The 21313-nt window shown below is 35.4% G+C and overlaps 1 protein-coding gene across 1 annotated transcript; it reads left to right on the top strand.

Annotated features, from left to right (window-relative positions):
* The first annotated feature begins 377 nt into the window (after positions 1 to 377).
* LOC131629032 (phosphatidylinositol 4-phosphate 5-kinase 4-like) lies at positions 378 to 2306 on the top strand. Its single transcript, XM_058899830.1, has 4 exons — positions 378 to 476; positions 749 to 794; positions 868 to 1938; positions 2079 to 2306. Exons 1-4 carry the CDS (start codon positions 425 to 427, stop codon positions 2095 to 2097), a joined length of 1188 nt encoding a protein of 395 aa, XP_058755813.1. The 5' UTR covers positions 378 to 424; the 3' UTR covers positions 2098 to 2306.
* The last annotated feature ends 19007 nt before the right edge of the window (positions 2307 to 21313 follow it).

Consider the following 21313-nt stretch of genomic DNA (forward strand, 5'->3'; position numbering starts at 1 on the left):
ATTTTTTATTTTTTTAAATACACAATAGATCTATTACAGAAACGGAAAACCCATACGTCCTAAAATATTACAGAAGGAGCAAGTTCGCTTCCACGCATTAAGCACTATCTCCGACAAACACTCATCGAAGTTGAAAGACTCTCCCTTACAGATGATTGCATTGCGCTTCAACCAAAGACTCCGCAGCGTAGCCAACGAAATGACCGTAATTGTTGTCCTTCTATCTAAACTTTTCACCTTTTCCCAAAAGTAGAAAAAACCTTTTCAATAAAATAACTAAACCAGTCCGTTAAAACACATTTTTATAAAGGAAAATATAAATTTATGTATTTACTAAAATTAGTAATAATGTAATATTTTGTGTAAATAAACAGTGTGAATATTTTGTTTCCTAAATTATGATTATAAATAGAAGATTTAGAGAATGATCAACAGGGTAGAGAATCCGGAGGAGAAAAAGAAGATCAGAAAACCTGGTATGCTGCTTCTTTCTTTATTGCTTTCTTATTAGTTTTTTTTTTTTTTTGACAGGTTTGATTATTTTTAATAGTAACAGTAACAACACTATTGTCCTCATTTTTGAAGAATTAAAGGGATACAGAGTGAAACAGTAATGAAAGAAAAAATGAAATCACAGTGTGATTATCACACACTTTCAAATTTTCTTTAATCAGTTATGATATGATGCTCACCATGAATATTATTCATAATTATTTTTCTTTGGCTAATTATTTATAATGTTTCTCAGAATACTCTGTTGGTGAAACTTTGCAAATCATGGAAAACAGTGCAAGGTAATATTCATAAAAAACCAGTACTCTATTTAGTTATGCTTTTGCCTGATTCATGGTTTCTTGTAAATTGTAGTTTTAAAGAGAAATCCTTTTTCACTGGGGTCTACTTTGGTGAATTCAAGAGTAAACTTTTCCATGGCAAGGGAAAGTATACATGGTCGAATGGTAAAGTATATGAGGGTGATTGGGTTGATGGAAAGAGAACCGGAAAAGGGCGGATCATATGGCCATGCGGAAAAAAGTCTAAGGGCGGACTGTCTAAGAATTATTCTCTAATGGGTGGTAAGAATAGAAATATCTACATTGGAAATTGGAAAAACAGTCAAAGAGATGGAAGAGGGATTGTAAAGTGGGTTAGCGGCGATGTTTTAGAAGGTTGTTGGTCAAATGGACACTTAAGGTCTGGAGTTTATAGATTTGCAAATGGTAATGTCTATACCGGTGGCTTCAAGACTAGCTTTTGTCATAGAAAAGGAGAGAGCGCTTGGTCGAATGATGAAATAATATATGAGGGCGATTGGGTTAATGGAAAAATGACCGGAAAAGGATCGATGACATGGCCATCAGGAACAAATTATAAGGCATATTTCGAAGACAATTGTCATCAAGGTAATGGCACATACACTTGGAAGGATGGAAGTATTTACAATGGAAATTGGAAAAACAATAAAGAAAATGGAAAAGGGATTATGAAGTGGGCTAATGGTGATGTTTTTGATGGTTGCTGGTCAAAGGGAGTGAGACGTGGATCTGGAGTTTATAGATTTGCAAACGGAGATGTCTGCATTGGTAATTTTAAAGGTAAATTTCTTCATGGTAAAGGAAAGTACACATGTTCAAATGGAACAATATATAAGGGATATTGGGATGATGGAACAATGACAAAGAAAATACCAGATCTTGAGAATGTTGTTGGAGACTGCGTGTTATTGCAGATTTGTAATAAAGGTGAGTCCGACGCTGGTTTGAGTTGTTTGGTTACCAAAGGGAAAAATATAGAAGGAGTTATGATTGTTGAGAAAATAGAGCAGTATTCAGAAATAACCAAACAAAGTGAGATGCAAGGAAAGAAGAGTTCAAGTATATCCACATTTTTCAAGACTGTCAAAGCTAAGCTGCAGCGTAATTTGCAACATCGCATCAGGTAAATTAAATTATTTGATCGAAATTCCTTTGACACATAATTTTTCGAGATGTATCTTACTGATAAAGACGCAGTAGCAAAATGCATACTGTTTTGATGACATTTAATTTCACGTTGTTGTGTTATTTTTTCCTATGCAGAGATGATGAGACAATGTGAAAGATTGATCATGTTTGGCACTGGAGGATTTAACTTCATGAGGAATAATTGAGTTTATATAGTATTCAGTTGTTTTCAAAGTCATTTATGTGTTTTTGTTATTTCAAGCTGAACTCTAGATATATAATATGCAATTTCTGTTTTGGGATTTCATAGTTAAGTAGTATTAATTCTCAAAAGATCTCACCTTGTTGAGTGTTGATTATTCAGTAGCACAATATATTACATCACTATTAATTTTCCAACAAAAATCCAATCTGTTGATAATTTCGCACTGAATCAGATTAAATAGCTTATTTCGTTGAAACAGTTTAAGATTGGTTTAGATCAAAACAATTTGGGAAATCAAACTAATTAAAATATGGATTGCAGTTTAAAACCGTAAATTTTTTGTTTTTATTATATTTAAACCAATTTTTGGGGAAATGCTGTTAATTAACGTCTCACACTCTTGTTCCTATTTATGTTCTAATAATTGATCTGCTTTAAATATTTTTCTTCCTCCAGTTTCTGCCACTAAAGGAAAATATTTTTTTTCTAGGAGAGGTGAGAGTTATGAATTAATTGACGTAGACATGAATTTTGTGTTTTGGCTAAATTTGTCATACTAATTTTTATTTTGGTTTATTTGATTTTATGTTTTACATTGGAGTTGTTTCTAAACTTGCAAAGAGCCTCCCACAATTTACTATTTGGAGATTGATAGATGAAAAAATAATATGAGCAAATTGAAAGACATTATTGGAGCATATACGTATTTTTAAACTTAAACATAAGTAAGTATATAGATTTGATGAAATGACCAAAACATTGGGGGAATCTGTGCTTATCTTCGATGTTAATTGATGCAGCTCCCAATCCAAGGTGCCTCTAGATAAAGCAATATTTGGGAGATTGAAGGAAGGAAGGGAGATTTCTGAGGATTCTGTCAAACCTAGAATCCAATGAGAAACAACTAAGAAAAATTTCTGAGGAATTGAAGGAAGATTTGTCAGCTCGCCATGGGTTTGTGTACAAACAGAGAGTTTTGTTCTATGAAGATAGTGTGGTGATGGATAACAAGTTAACCTTTCCCCCATTATATTACCCAAGGAGGTCAATATGGGTTTTATCGTAAATATCACAGAATTGCAACAAATGTGTACTGGAATGGATTGAAAAATGTGATAGAAGATTTTGTATGAAGCTATGATGTGCATGTGTCTAAGGCAAAAATATCTAGCATCGTCACGGGGGAATGTTGCAACCATTACCAATACCAAAAAATATATAGAAAGATATTTCAATAGACTTTATCACTAGATTACCAAAGTCAAAGGGGTATGAGGCTATTTTAGTGGTGGTTGATAGACTATTTTATAACCACCCCCCCTCCCCCCAAAAACACTCTTATATCGCGAAGACTCAGTGTTTGCTAGCCATTTTTTGGAAATCATTGTTCAAGCTACAATTGACACATCAACAAATGAGTTTAGCTTACCACCATAAGTCGGATGGGGAAATGAAAGGAGTTAATTGTTGCCTATAGACATATCTAAAATGTTTCATAGAAAATCGACATAAGTTATGGATTTCATGGATGTATTGGGTTGAATATTGGTGTAATACCATATATCATGTTGCTACAAGGCAAACACCATTTGAAATTGTGTATGGTGCATAGTGGGTTTAAGGTGAAACTAGAGTTGAGGCATTGTAGAGGGAATTAATGGATAAGGGTGATGTTATTCGCCAGCCGAGAACACATCTTTAATGAGTACTTGGAGGGTGATGTAGTTGAGACTTTTGCATCTAGTCATACTAGCAACACGTAGGGTGGGCACATTTTTAGTGGTTGATGCAATGGAAAGGGAAGCTAACTGATGAAGCATCTTGAGAGGATGCAATCACTATCTAAGAGTCGATTTCCAAAAGTCATCATTGAGGACAAGGCTAAGGTTTTAGAAGGAGGTAGTGTTTGAGGAAAAATCCATGGTGTGAAGAATTTGGCAATTTCTCTTTGCACCCTTATGTAGTGGGGCATACTTCTGAAAATCTCAAAATACACTTGGGTTTATTCGGAGATACATCTCCAAATGCACCAAATATCATTTTTTTATAAAATTAAATTCGGAGATGCAACTCCGAATTTTTATGAGGTTAATCCGAAGATGCAACTCTAAACAGACCCCTGAAGCCATTTCACAGTAGTTTTATTCAGATGATTTATCATTTAATCACTTAGTGATATTTTTCAGAGATGTATCTCCGAAATGTCCAGCGAAAAATTGAATATATGACCACCTCGCATTCACTTCAAACTTCCTCCATAACCAAAATCCCTTTAAAAAGAAATTTCATTTTCAACTAACTTTTTCGATCCAAGCCATCGTTCTTGGATTTTATCACATCAATGAGAACAAAAACAACTGCAATTTAAGGTAAAGTTCATTCATTTCATCCATTATTGTTTGCATTAATCTTGTTTTGGAGCTGAAAAAATGTGAGCTTTGTCCAGATATACATATCCTAACTCACCTACCATAATTTTATATGTGTATATCCAAAATTTTCTATTACTAGTTTTTAAGCATTTTTCTGTTTTGGTTCTAATTATATATGATGCACCCGGATATGTTTCCCAAAGCTGTTGTAAGTAACAATGTAAAATCGGATGTAATGAAGGATGATGTTAAACCCGATGAAATGCAGCATGATGTAAAAATGTTTGAAGTGAATGATGATGTTAAATTAAACCAGTTCTTGTCAAGAAAAATGTTGGTCAATGTTTAATAAATGAATAACTATTTACTGCTAGTGGACATATGCTTCAATGGCTCCGCATGGTAGCCAATAATTTGAGGTTTTACATTGTAATTGGAAGGTCTGGAAATGGTTATAACCGAAGACAAGCATTTGTAACCATGAGATGCGAGAGAAGTGGCACGTATGTTCCCCCGATTCATAATTTGAAAAATGATGACACCAGAATGAGAAAATGTGGTTGTCTGTTTAAAATGCACGGATATTGTAACATGGGCGAAATGTGGAAATTTAATCTGATTTATGGAATACATAATAATGCCTTTTAAACAAAGCTAGTCGGTTATCCCATTGTATGTCTCCTTAAATTGGACGAAAAGGAAATTGTTTCGAACATCTCTTTAATTAGAGTGGCATAGAAAAACATACTTTCATATTTGAAACGGAAACAACCTGAAAGTGGTTCAAATATCAAGCATATATACAATGCATGTCATCGGAAAAACATGGCGATAGGGGGGCCAAGATCCAAAACACAACAACTTTTGAAACCTTTTGATGAAAACCACTATGTTTCTAGGTACAAAGTTTGTGATGATAAAGTCACATTTCGTGACATAGGGTGGACTCATCTCGAAAGTATTAAGTTGTTCAACACATTTCCACTGTCCTCATTATCGATTCAATGTATAAGACCAACAAGTATAGGCTTCTGCTCCTTAAAATTATTGGTGTTACTTTTACGGAGAAGACATTTTTAATGGGTTTTTGCATTTTTTTGGAATCCCAAAAGAGGTCAACGTTACATGGGCCTTGAAAATGTGCAAGACTTTGTTGAAGAATCAAGAAAACATGTCGAATATAATTGTCACCGATCGAGACATGGCACTAATCAATTCGATTGCAAAGGTGCTTTCTACATCGTACACATTACTTTGTCGATATCACATTACAAAAAAGTGAGGAGTCGACACAAGCCCGCATTGGGCACCAAACAAATCAATGGTGAAGACGAAAAAATGATCAAACTAGGTGCCGTGGTGGAAAAGATAATGGATGCATGGATGGGTATATAAATTCATCTACGAAAAAGTTGTATGTTGCCTCTGCAATGCATTTTAGGAGTGTGTGTTTCACATATCCAGATTTCCTGAAATACGTTAAGATAAGATTCTTTGTGCTTGGACCGATCAGGTTAAACACCTCGGCAACATAACCAATAGAGTCGAGTTTGCACATTCGATATTGAAGAAATGGTTGGGTGATTGTAAGAGTGAACTTTATAAATAGTGGCACATCGTGAACCAAATGCTCCAAAACCAACATACTAAAATACAAACTACTTTTGGTTAGAGTATTACCGTGCAAGAACACCAATTCAAACACAACATTTTTTATTCATAGGTTGTTAGGTGTGTTTCTCATTCGGGATTAAATTTCATCTTTGATGAAGCGAAGCAAGCATAACAGACAGGTACAGATAAGGCCAAGTATGGATGTACAGTTAGGAAGACTTGCACTTTTCCATCTGCTTGTCTTATTGCAAAAGAAGAAAAGAAGATTAATTCCCTAATACGTATAGATACTGTGTACAGTCATTGGAAAAGACTCCGGTTTGATGATGATGGTGTGATGAATGATGGTAAAGTAGGTATAACTATCCAAACTGAGTGGGAAATAATCCAAGATAGATTTTCTAAGGCAGATGACTTCATAAAATTGCACATCAAAAAGCAATTGAGGAAGACTATCTATCCAGAAACCACAAATTTGAAACCTCCTTCAAAACTGGTTAAAACCAAAGGTTCCCCTAAAAAGATAAAACCGACTCAAGATGAAAATTCAACAAAGTGGTCTCCATCATACTTTGAACATGTTGATTCACATTTCTCAGAGGCTTTTTTTCCACTTCAGAGTGGTCCACCTAAAGACCCTTTCGGACGCATCATGTGCATAGGTGTTTACCCAGAAAAATGGTAAACAAGCGCTAGTTTCCTTTTTAAAGGTTACTTTTGCGGAATCAACTAGAATACTCCAGGACTAATTGCTTTATTTTGTTATATTATGTGTATCTGGTTTGTATTAAATGCAACAGTAACTTTAAAATAAAAGTAAACACTGAAATTAAATGCTTTAAAGTAAATCAAAGCAATAAAAAAGCAGTAAATGTGCACTGAAAGATGAGATATAACGTAAAATGATTGCATTGATTAAACTGGTACGCATACGTACATTCCAAAGTTGCACTTGTTACTCATTTTTGCACAGAGATTTGAGTTTACTTGTGTTTATGTAGAAAATGCGGACCCCTAACTATTCCTATGGAACTTGCTTAAATAGTAAAAATAAAATAACTACTACTAACGGTCGACTGGTTATCAGTCAACACGTGTCTTCGACATGCAAGATCTTCAATTGTGAGACCTCCACGCGTCCTGTAAGAACTGCCAGAAAACTGCTTAAAACTGCCTCTTAACTTCTAATACTTCTCGACTTCCACTTCAGTTTGTGCAGCCACATTCTTAAGTCTTCGCAAACTTCTGATCAAACACTGAAGCCTCCGATCATCTTTCTAGTCGAACAGCTTCGACTACTGAGCATTACTTAGTCGAACCACTTCGACCCAAATGGCAATGTAGATATTTAATTGAGGCCCAATTACCAATTTAGGGCCTTTTTACCAAATTGAGGCCCAATTACCAATTTTGAGCCCCAGTTGCCCATTTATTGGTAAGTCGAAATCCTAGGGTAACAAATTGCCCCCCAAGCGACTTCTTTCGACTGACTTTAGGAAAAAGAAAAGATGGCGTTTCAGTTCTTTCTTGGGTTTCGACTTTTGTTAATTCCCATTACGCCATGATTACATTTCATTTTCCCAGGCACTAATTATTACCTAAACATTAGGTTAGTGGGCTATAACTGCTCCCAGCTTGCTTGTGTCAGTTTCCAAGATATTTAATACGACCTTTGATTTTCTAACTTCCTTTCCCACGTTTGTCTTGCTGAAGTAACTACATATTATCTATATATAGCCTCATTCCTTCCATTTCCTTTTGCATTTCCCTACGCACCATATCTTAAACATTTTCATCCTTCAATCTTTGTCTTCAAACCATGGCACAACCTTTAACAAATGCCAACATAAGATCCTGCATCAAGAAAGAATTTAAACTTTCTGAAGAAGAGTTTGATGCGAACCACATCAATGTTCGTGCTCTTTATGCTAGTCAGGGACTTGAATTTTATCCTGAAATTTTAGATGGTAACATCTATCCCTGCATGCTGATTGAATTCTGGAGATTTGCATCTTTGCGCATAGATCCAGAAGGGAGGACTACTATAACCTCTAACATTCGAGGGGCTCATGTCATCATCACTCTCTCAACAATCTCTGATTTGTTGAAATGCAGCAATACCGGTGAAACTTTTGATGAAAATATTTTCAACATGAACACTTCTAATATGTTAAGGGACCTCATGGACAATGACCCCTTTTGTGCCAAAGTAATCAAAATTTGGCACCAACTTTTGGTGGGCAACTTTCGTCCACGCAACCATGATGAAAATAGTATCATGGTGGAAGACTTGGAATTCATCTCCTGTGCCCTTCAGGGGAAGAAAATCAACTTCCCTCTATTGATTTTCAAGCAACTTGTGGAGGCTGTCTCTTTGACTGCCTCCCGTCAAGGAATGGTGACTCATCTTCCTTATGGAAGATTTTTATCCTACCTATTTCTCAAGCAAGGTGTGGTGAGGAACATGCGCAAGACTGGACGCATGGATATGTTCGAAGCCGAAAGTCTGCCTCTATTATCCTTGGAAGACATCGACCGAAGAGTTAAATAATATTGGATATTTTAGTGGCTTTGGGTTTTTTTTTTGTAATGACTGCGCATTTTATGAAGGAACTTTTTGTAATGACTGGCCAAGTTTTGGCCATTTAATATAATCTCTTAGTTTTTACTCTCTTATGTGAATTTCTTGAAGCATAGGTTTATATTTTTTCTAATATTTAAACCTTGTCTAAACAACAACCACTTCATCTTATGGCCTGATTGATGAGCTCCACAAACACCACTATGAACTTCTGACACAGCCAAATATGCTTCAGCTTCACTTAAGCATTTCAACAATACACCCTCGGCTGTTTTCTTGTATAAATCATTTCCTAATATCACATAGTTTAGAGCTCTATATTTAATCTTTCAAATATTTACCATTTATCCTCAAGATTCGACCATCTGAATTTAGTTCTTCAATTTCATATGCATTGTTTGAAAACACTTGCAAAATTTTAAACGGTCCTTCCCAACTTGGGGACCATTTACCCAATAACTTATTCCTTTGATCCATGGGCAGAATAACTTTCCATACATAATTACCTACCATGAATGTCTTCTCTTTGACTTTCTTGTTGTAAGCCTTCGCCACTTTTTCTTTTTGTCTTATTAACCTATCCAACGCTATTAGCCTTTCTTCGTCTAATTCTACTAATTCATCTAACATCATATTCCAGTATTCGTCAGACGAGAGACTATTTTTTCGTTGAATTCTTGTCGACTGTAGATGAATCTCTGCAGGCAATACAGCATCATGCCCAAAAGTCAAACAAAATGGGGTAGTATTTATTGCTTCCTTTGGTGACGTCCGACAAGCCCAAAGGATTTGGTCGAGCGTTTGATGCCAATTTCTTGGCTTTTTCCCCACATGCTTCTTTATCAAATTTATAATAACTTTATTAGCAGCCTCGACTTGACCATTAGCCTGAGCATAATACGGAGTGGATGTTAGCAATTTAAATCCTGTCTCTGCTGCAAAAGCTTGCATCTTTCGACCAACAAAAACTGATCCTTGATCAGTAGTAATAGTTTCTGGAATCCCATATCTATAGATAATGTGTTTTTGTATGAAACTAATCACTGCTTCTTGATCAGCATTAATTAGTGGGATTGCCTCTATCCATTTAGTAAAATAATCTATTCCTACTAAAATGAATCTTTGTTTCTTAGAAGATGCAGGTTTGATTTCTCCTATTAAATCCAAAGCCCATCCTCTAAAAGGCCAAGGTTTGACAATGGCATGCAATCCACTGGCTGGAACATGTTGAATGCCTGAAAATTTCTGGCACTCTTGGCATCCTCTTGCATATTCAATACAATCTTTTAACATTGTTGGCCAATATAAACCTTGTCTAAACAACAACCACTTCATCTTATGGCCTGATTGATGAGCTCCACAAACACCACTATGAACTTCTGACACAGCCAAATATGCTTCAGCTTCACTTAAGCATTTCAACAATACACCCTCGGCTGTTTTCTTGTATAAATCATTTCCTAATATCACATAGTTTAGAGCTCTATATTTAATCTTTCGATCAGTTCCTCCGACTGGATTATTTAGGTATTGGACCAATGGGTTTCTCCAATCAGCATCAGTCATATTGTCGATGGCAAAAATTTCCAAGGCATACAAATCTTTACTTTCAACTTTACTTTCAACATTATCACCTACCCCCTCAAATTTTGACGTCGACAATTGACCTAACTGGTCTAATACTTCATGGGTTTCTTTATTTTTGATCTCGACCATATCTTCTAACTTGTCTTTAGAAACTCTCACTACGCCAAAAAAGACATATAATAGCGCTTTTTTTGATATTTAATAGCACTTTTAAGTGCTATCAAAGCCCCCGCTATTAAAGACTAAATAGTTATGATAGCGCTTTTTAAGCGCTATTAAAAGCACATTCTTTAATACCACTTATCTTAAAGCGCTATCGTAGCTTATATTACACTAAGGTACATACATGATTATGGGGCATAATTTAATATCACTTTTCTTAAAAGTGCTATCAAAGACCCGCACTTTAATAGCTCTTTTCATAAAAGCGCTATCAAAGACCCGCACTTTAATAGCACTTTTCAAAAAAGCGCTATCATAGGTCGTACTAGATTTTATAAATTATGAAAACGTGTGTCATTTAACTTATTCATTATGAAAGATCCAAACAACGAAACACGACTCAAATATCAATAATAATTATGAAAAGTATATATATACGAAATACAACAAAGGTGCATATTCACAAGAAGTGCCATTTAGCAACGGATAAAGAGAGAGAAAATTGAAAAACAACCAACAAAAAAATAATGTAGCTGGAACAAATCAAAAAGCAAAGAAATGCCTAAAAGAAGAAAAAAGGAGGCTTAGAACTGACCGATTTCTTGAAACTGGATCCTGTTTTCTGATAAAATCCGATTCAGTATTAGTTAACAGGTTCTTTTTTTGGTTTTACTGATTACCGACTATTTAGGCCTATTCGAACCAAAACCAAATTCAATCCTCAGTCTAACCAAATTAACCGGTCATGCCAGTCCAACTAACCAATTAATTTGATGTAATCACACCTTTTTATTTCTAATATATTCTTATTTTAAGGTTTGTACATACTAAATATGTTATGTGGTCTAATCAAGTTTTGACACATAGTATGGAAGCCTATTCAACATGCCACCACCAAATTATCTAAGTACCGTTTTCAATTAATAGTATTAGACTGAGAATTGTGTATTGGGAGAAACCCAATAAGAGTAATAAGAGTCATGTGATGCCAATGCAATAAGAAGACTTGAAATAATAGAGTTTGCGCAAATGTATATTCTGAATTTTGAACTTGACTTGAAAGCAGAAATAACAATGCATATTAAATCTTACAGAGAGACATATGAATAAGCAACACGTCAAGCAACAACTTTCTAAAATAAAAAATTCAAAATTGATTACAGAAAATAAATTTGTATTAAGTTTTTTTTTTTAGTAAACAAGATGACAAATAGACTTTATAAGTAATAAAACAAATAGACTTTATAATAAGATATGTATGATGATTAATACAGCATTACCTTATTTACTTTACTCTCTTCTTGTATTTCACTGAACTCCATTTTCTTTTGATAATCTAAGACAAGATTTTTAGCAGAAAAAGATGCAACACATCAAGCTGCAACTTCTTGACAAAGATCTCTAAGTAATCTATATATTATCTCCATTTGTGTAATAAAATATCATATAAGAAACTTGAATTGGAGCAGGTTTCAAAGAAAACATCTCATTTCTGGCAGCCTGTAAAAAACAAATGCAGCATGCACTAAAAAACAACAAAAAGAAGATAGAAAGTATACATATACATATATAATTCACAGGGGAACAATCGTCCATCGTGGATTCATTCCCAGCAATGGTTACTTAATTGTCAGAGAGTTAGTGATAACAAGGAAACATAATCCAATGCAAGTAATCACATCACAACTCAAAATAAGATCGAAGTGCAAAGAAATAATATCCGAACAAGTATCGGAACATAGAAATGAAAAACGGAGCAGCACCGTGCCAATACAAGCAACGACTCAAAATCTCATTACGTTGAAAGCAACTAAATCCATCACGAACGTCTTGCAAATGCTCGAATATGAACATGTAAGCATCAAACGGTAATTAAAAGCAAATGTACATATATTTGTAACATCCGGGCCGGGCAGCACGATATGTATACATGAAATGACTCGAAAAATCAAATTAAAATCGATCCAACTCGATAGAAATTGTTTCGCAATCAACATTAAAGTACCAACATGCATTAGATGAGAATTGAATCAATATATACATGTTACTAGAAAGTCCAGGCAGCGCTACATCACAAGAGCTTCTAAGACGAGAAATAGTCGTAAGCACATGCTTGATAAGATCTGCATGGGAGGCAGTGCTACTAAAAAGCCCGTCTTTAGAGCAAGTGAAGTTATTTCTTGTGTAACATAATTCTTCAGAGTGAAACTACAACTTCCTCAAGAGCTTATATCAAGTTTAAAACACGTTACATTACAAATATTGAATTTGTTAATAGATATGTGTAGATATATATAACTAATCAAGAAAAGGCCTTACTCCACAATGAAATCTTAGTGAATCATAAGATGAAAGATTCAAAATATGTGACAAGACTTCTCTAAATCTAAATTAGTAAACATCAAGAGGACTCACAACCATAAAACTCCACGTCAAAGTCTGTCTATCGACATCTTTTGTTTTTACAAATCTGGTCAGTGGCGGAGCCACCGCCCGGCCAGGTAGGGCAGCCGCCCGGGCTCGACCGCCTCGAATCACTTTCATGAAACTCTTCTCTCCCTCGACACAGTGAACAACGAAAACTCTTTTTCATTCTTCACTGGATCCATTGAGTTCGAAGGAGTTTGTTTCATTCTTATCTGATAGATTTTATTTTATCATAGACACTATTTCTCTATAATTAGCGTCATATCTTCTTCTTCAAAATTTATACCCACAGTAAGCATTGCATATTGCTCATTTCTTATTTTTGTTGATTGTATTCATCCCTCAAGTGTTTGATGAATTGCTTGATTATACTATGTTTGTAATTGGTTATTTTTGTTGATACATTGGCCATGGCATCGGTATCGAATTGTTATCATTACCACCGTTTTACAACTTGCACACCAAGTGTTCGGTAAATTGCCTCAACCAAGTTTCTTTTCTTTTTTCGCTTACGAATGATAATGTTGAATTGTTGTTATTGATGATTTCACTCGCTGAACTTGTGAAGGAAAAAAAGAAGTATCGAAACAAGCTCTTTTATTCTGGAGTCATATGCGTCATGTGATAATGTCGAGATTTTGAAGCAAGCTCTTTTAAAAAACAAAGTGAGTTACAACTTACAAGGTTGGGTTCATTTGTGTTTGAGCTCACACCAACTAGAAATAGGTAACATTTATCAGTGATAGTTAGGGACTTGATAAAGTGCTTAATTTTCTTCTAGTGTAGCTAAAGTTCAGACATAATATTGTATCAGTTTATTAGGTGAGCAATTGTTAGTTGTGTTGAAAATATCTTTGAAATAGAATGTATGAAGCATTTATCCACTCCAAAGCATTTAAATTTTCTTACATATATACTCTTGATTTTTATCCTAGTGTTTTCTGCCAAAAATTGTTTTTGAATGTTTAGATCAATAATAAAAAATATCTAAACTGTATACCTTGATTATGCAGGTCTTCATTGTTATATGTTGTCTACCAAATGATGAATGTGATGTGCCTATGATGTAGCTTGTGCAGCGTTTATATTTATGTTCCAGATCTGAAGTGCATCTTATAGTCTTCTCAATTTATGCTGAATTTTGGTCAATGGGGTTCTTCTAGCAGGTAGGGTCCAATTTGTATCTATGACTAATATAGTCCTCATGGTTATATGGTGATGATCAAATCAATTCTGTTGGTCATATATCCTTCGGTAATTAGTTATAGAAATAGAGTTTATGAAATGAGAAAAGTTACTGAAGGAATTATATTTTGCTTATACATATGCTATAATTTTTCTGTCACTTATTAATCTCTTCCTATGAGTTAATTGATTAAGTGATTTTGTGCTCCTGTTTAAATTATATGATTTGGTCATTACTGTGAATGGAAAGAAGAAGAAAATAGCCTCAGGTTTGTTTAACCCCTTTCAATGCTGATAAATGTATTGATTACATTCATGAGACAAATGTATTTAGTTTCCTTTTTCTTGCATTTGCATGTGGTTTGGATTATAAACTGGTAAGAGGAGACTGTTGGGTTCACACAAAAATATAGTACCAAAGGAAACACATATGAGCTGATAGTTATATATTATATACTATATAGAATGTGAATTTGCGGTGTTTAAGTTTTTATTGATAACTATTTATATATTATATACCATGAGAATCCGTAGTCTTTAAATTTTTGCCCAGGCTTCATAATCTTTCTGGCTCCGCCACTGAATCTGGTCATCAAGTTGGGAAGGTATAAATAAAGTGTGGTGCAATTTAAAAGATTGACAAACTAGGGTGATTAAATACCTTTAACTAAGTTAATAAAATAGCAAAAAATTTATAAAACTTGCATTTCATATTTTTTTATTCTAAGATATCATTAAACTTCTTTAAAAACACATAAGAACCTTTTATCCTCGAATAAAGAAAGATTCATGAATTTATTATGTTGACAAGTTCACTAAATATGAAGTCAATCTATACTTAAAATATTTTCATTTCAATCAGAGTATATTAATCATTGTTGAGGTATGTGTTTGGAAAGTGAGGAAATAACAGTGACTATGCGGCTTTCACCAAAAAGCTGCACATTGAATAACTGAGCCACCACTCCAACATACTAAGTGCATGATTATATTTATGGTAAATTTTATACAATAAAGTTCAATAGAGTCAATGGCATTACTGTCAATGGAAAGTGTCGGTTCCTACCATAGTTTTTACAAAAATTATATTTTTTAGTTTCTATAAATCATTGTTCTAATGTGATTTTAACAAACTCATATTCAATTTAAATAAGCACTCAATTTTTTGGAAGTATTCTATGGCTGAACAATGTGTAAAAGTATATATGAAACTAAGATGAGAGACAAGCCCCAAAATACCTCCTCTAACCGACAGTACCACCACAAAACTCACCCACACTAACGATTTACCTCAACAATTTCATAACATACATCGATACATTTTGAGCATGCCAACTCTTTCGTTATATGGTTTAACTCAATTTCCCAAGTTAGGAATCAGAGTACCAGATTTTACATATCAGAAAACCCTAATTAGAGAAAAATTGAAACTTTCATAAACTAATTTCTAATGGGAAGTGAGAGGGGTTGAAAGACTTACCGATTCAAGAAAGTATCAACGCCAGTGATTCTCGGAATTGTGATGTTGGAGTAGTTGAGATCAGGAGTATTATGTGTATCGACTCTCGCAGAGGTAGACTTGTGACGAGGATTTCACAAAGTAGGTGATGGTTCTAATAGGTAAGGATTTCGCAGAGATTCAGAGGGTTTTATTAATCGACGTTGTAATAGAAAAACCTTCAATTTGGGGAGAACTTTCGATTTGGGAGAAAAATAGAATATGGTTCAATGAAAGTGAGGGTGAAGATGAGATTTTTTGATTTCGATGAGGGTTACGGTGGGGGACTTTGAAATTCCATGGCGGTGAGGATGAGTTCTACAATTGGTGAAGATGAGTTCTAGAGTTTTGAGTTCTCGAGGGTGAGAGAGGGATATCGTGTTTTATCAGACTTGTTTTTCTTTTTAGTTTTTAAGTTTGTGAAATAAAAATTGGGCGTGTTATTTTAAAGTTTGGAAGGACGTGAAATAAAAAAATTATTATATTTTTCTATGTTATAAATGCTATAATAGCACTTCTTAAAAAGTGCTATCATACAGGATGACAAATAATATCATTTATCCATAAAGCGCTATTAATTATTATTTTTATATTTGGTGAATATTCTGTAATAGCGGTTTAAGAAAAAGTGCTATTATAGGGATGCATCTATAATAGCGCCCGTGACAAAAGGGCTATCATAAGTCCATGTGTTGAATATTTAATAGCACTTTATTAAAAAGTGCTATTAAATTAGTGCTATTATAGCTTGAAATTGTAGTAGTGTCTATACCCAGAAGCAATTTGTGCCAATTCATTGGCAATGCAATTGTTAGATCTTGGTACATGCAAGATCTCAACATGTTCGAATTTTTCTAATAAGCGTATCACAATTGCATAATACATTATTAGATTTTCTTTGATGCATTTATACTCTTTTTTGATTTGTCGAATTATTAGCTCAGAATCACCTCGAATCTCAACTCATTTTGCCCCTAAATCTATTAGGGCCTTCAAACCAGTTATCAAGGCTTCATATTCGACCTCATTGTTAGAGCATACTTCTTTCATTTTATAATGGAACTTTGTTGGAAGTCCTTTGGGAGAAATAATCAAGACTCCAATGCCTGATCCATTTTTGTGACTAGAACCGTCAAAAAACAGTTTCCAGTTAGTTCGTTCGACTTGATTTACAGACAATTCGACTAACCCATGGTCGACTATAAAATCAGCCACAACTTGTCCTTTCATAGCTTTTAAAGGGACATATGTCAAGGAAAATTCAGTTAGCGCTAAGGCCCACTTACCAATTCGACTATGCAAAATTGGTTTAGACAACATATGTTTAATAATATCAAAATGAGAAGACACATACACATCAACAGGCTTTATATATTGCTTAAGTTTGTTACATGAGAAATACAAGCATAAGCATAATTTTTCAATATCATTATACCTAGTTTCAGCATCTACTAGGGTTCGACTTAGATAATATATGGCTCTTTCAACGCCATTATCATCTTCTTGGGCCAACATACTCCCAATTGTCGAGCCTGATGCAGCTATGTATAACTTCATACTTTTTGTCCTATTGGGGGGTAACAAAATAGGAGGCTTAGTTAAATAAGCTTTTATTTGGTCGAATGCCTGTTGATGTTCTTGTTCCCATTTGAATTGATCTTGGTTCTTGAGTTTCACAAGTGGTGAAAATATCTTCGTTTTGCCACTTAGATTTGAGATGAATCTCCTCAAGAAATTAATCTTCCCCAACAATGACTGGAGTTGTTTCTTTGTTTCTGGCGCCTTTAGCTCCAAGATTGCTTTCGTCTTATTTTGGTTTATCTCAATGCCTTTCTTGTGAACCACGAAGCCTAGGAAATCCCCTGCATGTACACCAAAAGCACATTTTAAAGGGTTCATTTTGAGTCCATATTTCCTCATACGTTCAAAAGATTGTCGAAGATGGTCTAAGTGACCATTTTCAGAGTTAGATTTTATTACAATATCATCAATATAAACCTGCATAAACTTGTCAATAAAATCATGAAACATGGAATTCATGGCTCGTTGGTATGTAGCTCCAGCATTTTTTAAACCAAAAGGCATTACCACCCATTCATAAGTTCCTAAAGCACCTGGGCATCGAAACACCGTCTTAGGTACATCTTCGTCAGCTATAAAAATTTGGTTATAACCTGAATATCCATCCAATAAACTGAGATATTCAAATCCGGCTGCAGAGTCGACTAACATTTCAGCAACTGGCATGGGATATTCATCTTTAGGAGTAGCCTTATTTAAATCTCTGAAATCTATGCATACACGAAGGCTACCATTTTTCTTTATGACAGGCACTATATTAGCTAACCATTCGACATACCTCGCAGTTCGAATAAACTTGCTTTTCAGCAATCTTTCAATTTCTATTTTGATTTTTTCCATAACCTCTGGCGCAAATCTTCTAGGAAGCTGCTTGATAGGTTTCTTCCCTGGGTTTAGTGGTAGTCGATGTTCCACCACATGTCGACTTAAACCAGGCATTTCATTGTAATCCCATGCAAAACAATCTTTGTATTCTTTCAAAAGTCAAATCAACTTGTTCTTTAGGTCACTTGTAAGCCTTGTACTTACATAAGTAGGCCTTTTAATGACTCCATCACCTAAGTCAATTTCCTCAAGAGGATCTTGAGCTTGCATCCTTTTTACCGATCCTGATGGATCCATTTCGAAACCTAAAGGTTCGTCATCGTATATCCCGTCAAGTTGTTCGACTTGGTGATCGACTTCTTGATCGTTTTCATTTTTTACTATCATGGCCTCAATCGTCATATTTTTCTCTAGTTCGGCTTCTAAAGCCGCTTTTTCTTTGTTTTCGGCCAAATAGGCCGTTATTCGAGCCAGGTATTCTGACTCAGTGGTCATCGTCTTTGATTGTTGTCCTCTGCTCTGGAGGACTTTCATGGTTCAATGGTTCAATAGGATCTTCTTTATTCCAAATGAAACCAAAATTTGGGTCTAAGTTCAGATACTTATACACACTTTCATCAGAAGGATATACATCTTCTGCTTTGTAGCAAGGGGCTACATTTGCCAAATGCTGGTCGAAGTGTCTGCGACCACTTTCAGTTTTGTAATAACTTTGGTCGGCTTCAATATTCTCCACTATACCATCTGACCTCCAAATGGCCACACGCTGATGTAAGGTGGAAGGAACTGCCCCAATACCATGGATCCATTCTCGACCCAACAGCGGTTTAAAATTTGCCTGCGATGCAATCACCATGAAGACGGTTGACCTGACACACGAACCAACAGCTAGTTTTACTTGAATTACTCCAAGTATTCCACTTGTCTTGCCCTCATAATTTGACAGTACCATATTATGGGGTCTTAAGTCTTTATCAGACTTTCCCACTTTCTGAAGTGAAGAATAGGGCATTAAGTTTACAGTAGCCCCACCATCGACAAACACTTTGTTTATTGGAACACCATCCACTTTCGCCCTTATGAATAAAGGCTTCAAATGATACATCATTCCTCGACCTGGCCTCTCGAACACAGCCTTTTGCTCTTCTACCACCCCTTTTCCCATTACATAGTAACAGACAGGTGTTTCTTCCACATTCTCGTCAGGAAGAAAATCATCTTCGTTCTCAGATACCTCAGATACTCTGTCGAACTCTGCTGGAAGTACAGAGACAATTCCACAGTCGATTAGCAACTCATCTGACTCTATGTCAAAGTTGTCGTCGACCTCTTCGTCCGACAGTGGAGAATATTCAGGCTCTTTCCCCGTTTTGAGAGCCGGAGCATCATCATCAACTAGTTCTTTGATGAGTTTCTTTCCTAGGATCATCCCAGCAGCTAATCTTTCACTTGCTATTTTAGCCTGTTCTTCAGTCAACTTCCTGTGAAAAGGTTTTGACTGATAGTAAGAAAATCCTGCCAGCACCATTTTCGAACCTTCTTGTCCATTCTTGTGGCTTCTTTGGTAACGTCTCCAATGCGTTCGAGTCATGGGGTTCTTTCCTTTGTAGTTTGGAGATATGTAATCTTTTCTTTTAGATCCACTATCAGTCCAAGAACCTTCAGCATTGGTTCCATCGCCTTGAATCTGCCATTCTGGACGTTTACCTCTGAAGTTAATGGGTTTCACCCATTTGTCTTCAGGGACATCCGTCTTGGGACGGAAAGTCCTTGGTTTTTCAAACATCTTCCTGTATTCTCCAGCCCTTCGACCACTGTTTTCTCCTGTATACATGAATTGACGATTCTTGCCTCGACGAGGGTCGAACCTCACTTTGTTTGCAGCATCGACATTGAAAACAGCATCACACCTTGGGCATAATCCAACTTGGGAGTTGTTTTTGTGGCATCTCTCAAGGAACTTTAAAAGACTTTCTTTTGGTTCAGGATAAACCAAGTTCAAAACTTTGCCATCAGTAGCGCCGTTTTGCTTTCTAACGAAACCATCAGTAGTCTCGACCATCATCACATCAGCAAGCTCAGTATAGTGAGCCTCTTCGACTTGCAAAGGATCAGTATCAACTTGCATTGATGACTTTGGCTTTTCTCCAAACTGTAACCTTCCTTCTTTCAAAGCTTTTTGCACTAAATCCCTGAAAAGGACACATTGAGAAGTTTTATGACCCAAGAAATTATGAAATTTACAAAATCCTCTTTTTTTCTTTTGTTCAAGAGGAGGATTTTTAAGTCCCAGGGGTACTATGATTTGCCCATCAGAAACCAACAAATCAAATATTTCATCACATTTTGTTATATCAAATGAATACGTTTTACTAGAAAATTTTTCATTCTTACTTTCAACCAGATTTTTATCTTTTGAAGGTTTAAGCAATTTACAGATATATGGTGGCCCTGGCTTTAATTCAGCCACGTTGACCTCTCCCTCTTCGTATTCACTGTCGCTATTAGAGTCGAACTCACTTGTAGTAACATAAGCTATTTTTTCTTTCTTATGATATTTACTAGCTCTGGCTTTTTCAGCTTTTAGCCTTTCGACCTGACGTACTCTATCTGCCAGTTGTGCCATATCTCTCAAATGTTGGGTGTCTAATTTCTTCCTTATGGAATAATCTAACCCACCTGCAGCCATTTCGACTAACTCATGTTCAGGAATTTGTGTAAAACATCTAGCTTTCAGTAACCTAAAACGGTTTAGATAGTCATCGACTGGTTCTGTACCCTTTCGTCTAACTCCAGCTAATTCTTTCAAGCTGATTTTCGACTGTCCCATATAAAATTGTTCATGAAACAATCGTTCTAATTGGTTCCATGAGAACAAAGATTGGGGAGATAAGGTCGTGAACCAAGTAAATGCATTTTTCGTTAAAGAACTTGGAAAATACTTCATCTTTAGATTTTCATTGTTTGCTATTTCTCCAGCCTCTGTCTGGAACCTAGCAATATGTTCGACCGTCGACTCGCCAGTCTCACCAGCAAATTTGGTGAATTTTAGGACTTTCCACCCCCTAGGCAATTCTGTTTGCCTTACATATTCTGACAACGGGGAAACGAAATTTGGTCTATGCAAACCTACATTTATTCCATTCTGAACTAAAATTTGTTCAACTACATTAGAGATATTATTGTGTCCAATATTGACATCTTGCTGGATGTTCCTAAGAACCTGGTCAGCATCTTGATGCCTTTGTACTATTCTAGGGATCTCTGGCTCAATTTGATCTCCTTGTCCTATAGGTTCGACCCCTCTCACATTCGACCCTTGAGTAGTCGAAA

Source organism: Vicia villosa, unplaced genomic scaffold (assembly GCF_029867415.1).
Source record: "Vicia villosa cultivar HV-30 ecotype Madison, WI unplaced genomic scaffold, Vvil1.0 ctg.000505F_1_1, whole genome shotgun sequence".
In the NCBI taxonomy this organism is placed as follows: Eukaryota; Viridiplantae; Streptophyta; class Magnoliopsida; order Fabales; family Fabaceae; genus Vicia; species Vicia villosa.

Bases quoted from the DNA above. Each gene is read 5' to 3' on its own strand.
- LOC131629032 (XM_058899830.1), top strand. From the start codon at position 425: ATGATCAACAGGGTAGAGAATCCGGAGGAGAAAAAGAAGATCAGAAAA. The intron at 477-748 runs GTATGCTGCTTC...AATGTTTCTCAG, and splicing joins AAAGAAGATCAGAAAACCTG to AATACTCTGTTGGTGAAACT. The intron at 795-867 runs GTAATATTCATA...TGTAAATTGTAG, and splicing joins ATCATGGAAAACAGTGCAAG to TTTTAAAGAGAAATCCTTTT.